This window comes from Terrapene carolina, unplaced genomic scaffold (genome assembly GCF_002925995.2).
Source record: "Terrapene carolina triunguis isolate 2854851 unplaced genomic scaffold, T_m_triunguis-2.0 Scaffold85, whole genome shotgun sequence".
NCBI lineage: Eukaryota > Metazoa > Chordata > Testudines > Emydidae > Terrapene > Terrapene triunguis.
In genome coordinates, this window is record NW_020664436.1 from 27,486,956 (window position 1) to 27,492,955 (window position 6,000).

General features: G+C 50.0%; 1 protein-coding gene across 2 annotated transcripts in view; it reads right to left on the bottom strand.

Moving 5' to 3' along the window:
* The window catches only part of KIF25 (kinesin family member 25), a 72,402-nt gene extending 66,729 nt beyond the window's left edge, over positions 1–5,673 (bottom strand). For both annotated transcript variants that reach the window (XM_024205863.1, XM_024205855.1), the window contains exon 1: positions 5,505–5,673. In XM_024205863.1, the coding sequence (XP_024061631.1) occupies positions 5,505–5,579 (75 nt within the window). In that variant the 5' untranslated portion in view covers positions 5,580–5,673. The remainder of the gene's footprint in view (positions 1–5,504) is intronic.
* Positions 5,674–6,000: the final 327 nt, after the last annotated feature.

The following is a 6,000-nucleotide window of genomic DNA, read 5'->3' on the forward strand; positions in this document are numbered from 1 at the left end:
GAGAACCAGTGTTGGCAGGGCCAATTTGATAAGGGTGGATGTAGTCCACTCCCAATAACAGATGAGGAGGTGTCAATTCCAGGAGAGGCAAAGCTGCTTTTGTAATGAACCAGGCACTCCCAGTCCCTATTCAAGCCCAAATTAATGGTGTTAAATTTGCAAATGAATTTTAGTTCTGCTGTTTCTCTTTGAAATCTGTTTCTGAATTTTTTTTGTTCAAGAATAGTTACTTTTAAATCTGTTATAGAATGTCCAGGGAGATTGAATTGTTCACCTACTGGCTTTTGTATGTTACCATTCCTGATGTCCGATTTGTGTCCATTTATTCTTTTACATAGGGACTGTCTGGTTTGGCCAATGTACATGGCAGAGGGGCATTGCTGGCACATGATGGCATATATAACATTAGTGGATGTGCAGAAGAATGAGCCCTTGATGGTGTGGCTGATGTGGTTGGGTCCTCTGATGGTGTCGCCAGAATAGATATGGGGACAGAGTAGACAACGAGGTTTGCTACAGGGATTGGTTCCTGGGTTGGTTTTTCTGTAGTGTGGTGTGTAGTTGCTGGTGAGTATTTGCTTCAGGTTGGGGGGTTGTCTGTTAGCGAGGACTGGCCTGCCTCCCAAGGTCTGTGAGAGTGAGGGATCATTTTCCAGGATAGGTTGTAGATTATTGATAATGTGCTGGAGAGGTTTTAGCTGGGGGCTGTACATGATGGCCAGTGGTATTCTGTTATTTTCCTTGTTGGCCCTGTCCTGTAGTAGGTGATTTCTGGGTACCCATCTCGCTCTGTCAATCTGTTTCCTCACTTCCCCAGGTGGGTATTGTAGTTTTAAGAATGCTTGATAAAGATCTTGTAGGTGTTTGTCTCTGTCTGAGGGATTGGAGCAAATTCGGTTGCATCTTAGGGCTTGGCTGTAGACAATGGATCGTGTGATGTGTCCTGGATGGAAGCTGGAGGCATATAGGTAAGTGTAGGGGTCGGTAGGTTTCTGGTATAGGGTGGTGTTTATGTGACCATCACTTATTTGCACTGTAGTGTCCAAGAAGTGGATCTCTTGAGTGGACCGGTCCAGGCTGAGGTTGATGGTGGGGTGGAAATTGTTGAAATCCAGGTGGAATTCTTCAAGGGCCTCCTTTCCGTGGGTCCATATGATGAAGATGTCATCAATGTAACGCAAGTAGAGGAGGGGCGCTAGGGGACGAGAGCTGAGGAAGTGTTGTTCTAAGTCAGCCATAAAAAAGTTGGCATACTGTGGGACCATGTGGGTACCCATACCAGTGCCACTGACTTGAAGGTATAAGTCAGGGGTCGGCAACCTCTCAGAAGTGGTGTGCTGAGTCGTCATTTATTCACTCTAATTTAAGGTTTTGCATGCCAGTAATACATTTTAACGTTTTTAGAAGATCTCTTTCTATAAGTCTATAATATATAACTAAACTATTGTTCTATGTAAAGTAAATAAGGGTTTAAAAATGTTTAAGAAGCTTCATTTAAAATTAAATTAAAATGCAGAGCCCCCCGGACCGGTGGCCAGGACCCGGGCAGTGTGAGGGCCACTGAAAATCAGCTTGCATGCCGCCTTTGGCACCCGTCCCATAGGTTGCCTACCACTGGTATAAGTTGTCCCCAAATCTGAAATGGTTGTGGGTGAGGACAAAGTCACAAAGCTCAGCCACCAGGCATGCTGTGGCCTCATCAGGGATACTGTTCCTTACAGCTTGTAGTCCATCCTCATGTGGAATATTGGTGTAAAGTGCTTCTACATCCATGGTGGCCAGGATTGTGTTTTCAGGAAGATCACCAATGCATTGTAGTTTCCTCAGGAAGTCGGTGATGTCTCGAAGATAGCTGTGATTAGGGGTATGAAAGTGATTAGGACTATGAAACGGCTGCCGTATGAGGAGAGATTAATAAGAGTGGGACTTTTCAGCTTGGAAAAGAGACAACTAAGGGGGGATATGTTAAAGGTCTATAAAATCAAGACTGGTGTGGAGAAAGTAAATAAGGAAGTTTTATTTACTCCTTCTCATAACACAAGAACTAGGGGCCACCAAATGAAATTAATAGGCAGCAAGTTTAAAACAAACAAAAGGAAGTATTTTTTCACACAACGCACAGTCAATCTGTGGAACTCCTTGCCAGAGAATGTTGTCCCTCTGGGGCACCTGGCACCGGCCACTGTTGGAAGACAGGATACTGGGTTAGATGGACCTTTGGTCTGACCCAGTGTGGCTGTTCTTATGTTCATTACTGTTTACAGTAAGAACAGCCATGAACCCAATCTTGTATTTCAAGGATCTGTACAGATTATACTTTCCTGGTAGTGCAGAGAAGTAAGCATTGCAGACACAAAGAAAATTTCCCAATTTTGGAACCACAAGGGGTTCTTTTCTACACAGCCAAAATGGGTTGGGAAAGCAGATGATGTTGCTCTTTTCCGATTGCCAGAAGATGCTGAAAAGGAATATTATCTGGGGAATCAGAAGTTTCTCAAGGTCTCAGCATGGATTCAATTTTATATTTTAATTTTGGTATATATATTTTATATTTTAATTGTGATCCTAGCTCAGATGTCCAATGATATTTATCAACGCCGACATTTAAATTATTTCACTGCTACTCAAAGCATGTAGAAAGGGAAAAGGATGAGTATAAAACATACATAAGCACAATCTGCCAAGAATGACAGCTCATTTTGGGGTGTCACAAATGGAACGTGCTTGGATGATGGTCACCATTTCCCTCCAAGTCCTCAAACTGATCCTCGGAAACAAAAGGCTGTAAGGCATCTGAGCCCCATTAAAGGGGAATTAATCCTACAATACTTAGTGGGGCATCTCAATCTGAGCATCCGAGGACACTCCAGAGCATGAGCAGCCTTATCTGTTCTGGTGGTGAGTAAGAGGCCAGGTAGCATCTTCCACAACTCTAGTGCCTAGTGCTCTTCTCCCTGCTGGAGGCATCTACAGAGTCAGGCAGACATCACAGCACTGATCACATTCAGGTCATGTTTTCAAGCTTTTCTTAGCAACTAGGAGGGGCAGAAACATTTTCTTGTAATGGAAACTGAGGTTCTGATCTTATCACATGACTATGGGAGCAGGCTGCCAGGCATATGTTTATAACTTAGTGCAGCTCTGCCCATAGGTGTGTCCCAGCACACAACAGCTGCGGCACCCTGGAGCACGGCAAAGCTCATGGCGCATATTTGAACATCTGCACAATCCTGCTGTGAGCAACATCTTGTCTTGGTGCCCTGAGCAGGTGGAACTTGGGGCAGGAACACGTAGCTCCTCTCCCAACATGGGCCCTGACCCCCAGGACCATCCAGCTGAACCAGGCTGCCCATGGCCAGGCCCAGCAGGGGACATAGTACCATGGGCCGGTGAGCAGCAGCACCGGGGAGACCACAGAGATGAAGATCTGCCCAAGAGCTACTCCCTTGCCCCAGCTCCTTGTGGTGGGTGCATCGTTGAGTGGTATCGCCATGGCTTCCAGCTCCACAGCCCACCTGGGATATTAGTTGGCAGCGCCTTCATGGGGCTGCGAGCACAGGTGTTTGCCTGATGTGGTTCACAAACTCCCCTGACACCTGCCCCTTTTGCGGCGAGAGGGAGACTCTGGTGCACACCTATGTAGGATGTGTCAGGTTGCAGCACTCTGGTCATCTTCCCCTGCAGCAGGAAGAAACTGGATAGGGGGGTCTGCAACTGTGGGGCCTATTTGCATTCCCTTGTTCGATCTGGTCTCCAGGAGGAGCTCCCCTGGGCGGTGCCACTGGCTCCCTAGGGCCTCGCGGGATGGTGGGGAAGATTAGGGGCTCTCTCCTGCACACCCCCTCTGGGCCCTTCCTTATTGCCCCATCACCTTCAGTCCCCTGCCTGTTTTCTCCTTCATCCTCCCCCATGACTAGGGCCCTGCCAAATTCACGGTCATGAAAAACGTATCATGGTCCATGAAATCTGGTCTCCATGTGACGAAGTCACTGGGGCAATGCTCTGGAACTACTCTGTATGAAGACAGCCAGGACTCTGGGGGAGCATGCCTCCTCTCTCTGAGCATACTGTTGCCAGGGCAAGTAGCTTACACAGCTTTGACCTTCCTGGATCTGACCTCAGAGCATTCAGCATCCCCTTCCACACCGTACGCTTCCCGCAGAAAGTCCACCCGGGTGGGGCTCCTGGGAAAGCCAGAGGGCCCTGCACCCCAGCTCTGCAGTCAGCAGTGACTCTCAGCCAGCATGTAGAACAGAAGGGTTTATTAGTTGACAGGAACATAGTGTAGAACAGAGCTTGTTAGCACAGAAATCAGTGACTTTCAGCCAAGTCCATTTTGGGGAGTCCTGGGCCAGACGCCCTGGACTCCCCCTCTTCCAGTCTCCCCAAGCAGACTGCCAACTTCCAGCAACCCGACCTCAGACACCCCCCATTGTGCCTCCTCCTCCTTCTTTGTGTCACTTCCCGGGCAAAGAGTCACCTGGTCGCATCCCCTCTCCTGGGTCTCAGGTTATGAAGGGCACCAGTCATAGCATATGTGCAGGCAGCTGGAGAAGCCTCACCTGCCCCAGAGGTTTCAGCCAAAGTCACACACCCCTATTCCCACCACCGAGGTATTGGTGAAGCACACAGGGAAACTGAGGCACACACAGTATTCATGCAAAACAGTAAAACTCACATAGGCTCACATACAACATAACAAGGGAAAATCTACCCTTTGTCACACTCCCCCCACGAAATCTGTTTTTGTGTGTGTGCTTTTACCCTATACTGTACTATACAGATTTCATAGGGGAGACCAGTGTTTCTCAATTTGGGGATCCTGACCCAAAAGGGAGTTGCAGGGAGGTCACAAGGTTATTTTGGGGGGGGGGGGGTTTTGCGGTTATTGCCACCCTTATTTCTGCGCTGCCTTCATAGCTGGGCAACCAGAGAGCGGCAGCTGTTGGCTGGGTGGTGCTGCCTAGGGTTGCCAACTCTGACTGAAGCTATTCCAAGAGAATTTTCTTTCCAACATGACGTAACGTCATTTTCTTTAAATATGCTATGAAAATCTCCGGATTGCTTTCAATAGTCACCAGGAGATTGATGCTGATTCCAGGAGACTCCAGGCCAATCCTGAGGGTTGGAAACCCTAGCGATGCCCGGCCAGCAGCAGCGCAGAAGTAAGGGTAGCAGTAGCGCGACCCCCGACTCCTTTTTGGGTCAGGACCCCGACAATTACAACACTGTGAAATTTCAGATTTAAAACCCTGAAATCATGAAATTTACGATTTTTAAAACCCTATGACGGGAAATAGACCCAAGCGGACGGTGCATTGGCACAGCGGCTCCTCCCCGCCCCAGCACCTCAACCAGCTCTACGCAGCGTGTGGGGCGGGGCGACGGCGATGACGTCACTGCTATGACGCACTAAGGACGGCCCAACCCCCTGCAGGAAAGGGGGCAGGGCCACCGGTTCCTCCCGCAGCATTGCCCCTGCCCCGAACGCGGTCCGCACTCACTCGCAGCTTCTGCTCCAGCTGCCGGATCCGCTGCTGGGCCACGAAGCTCGGGCTGATCCCGCCGTCCGGCCGCATCCTCTCTCCAGTCCTGCCGCCGGCACCGCTAGGTCCCGCTGCGCGCACCCAACAACCCCCACCTCGCGCAAAGAATCACTTTGAATCGACCAATCAGATGCTGGGACGGGGCTTCGCTTCGGTTCCTACGGAGACAGCGCTTGTCCGCCCGCCCACCGCACTAGGCAAAGACTCCGATTGGCTGGAGGAGGGCCAGGGAGCGTGTGACAATACCAGAGCTCTCTCCGAGTGCTCACTGACAAGCGTTAGGGAGCGTCTGCCAAGGCCCTCGCTGGGGCAGCGGCGGAGAGCGCCACACAGGGACTGAGGACACTTGAGACGCTCGGCCTCCGCTCAACCGAACCTGTTGCAGGGAACTTGCTCTCTGCTCCGTCATGAGTGACAGCCGCAGCCTGCCAATCCAACGGCGGCGGGTGATGGG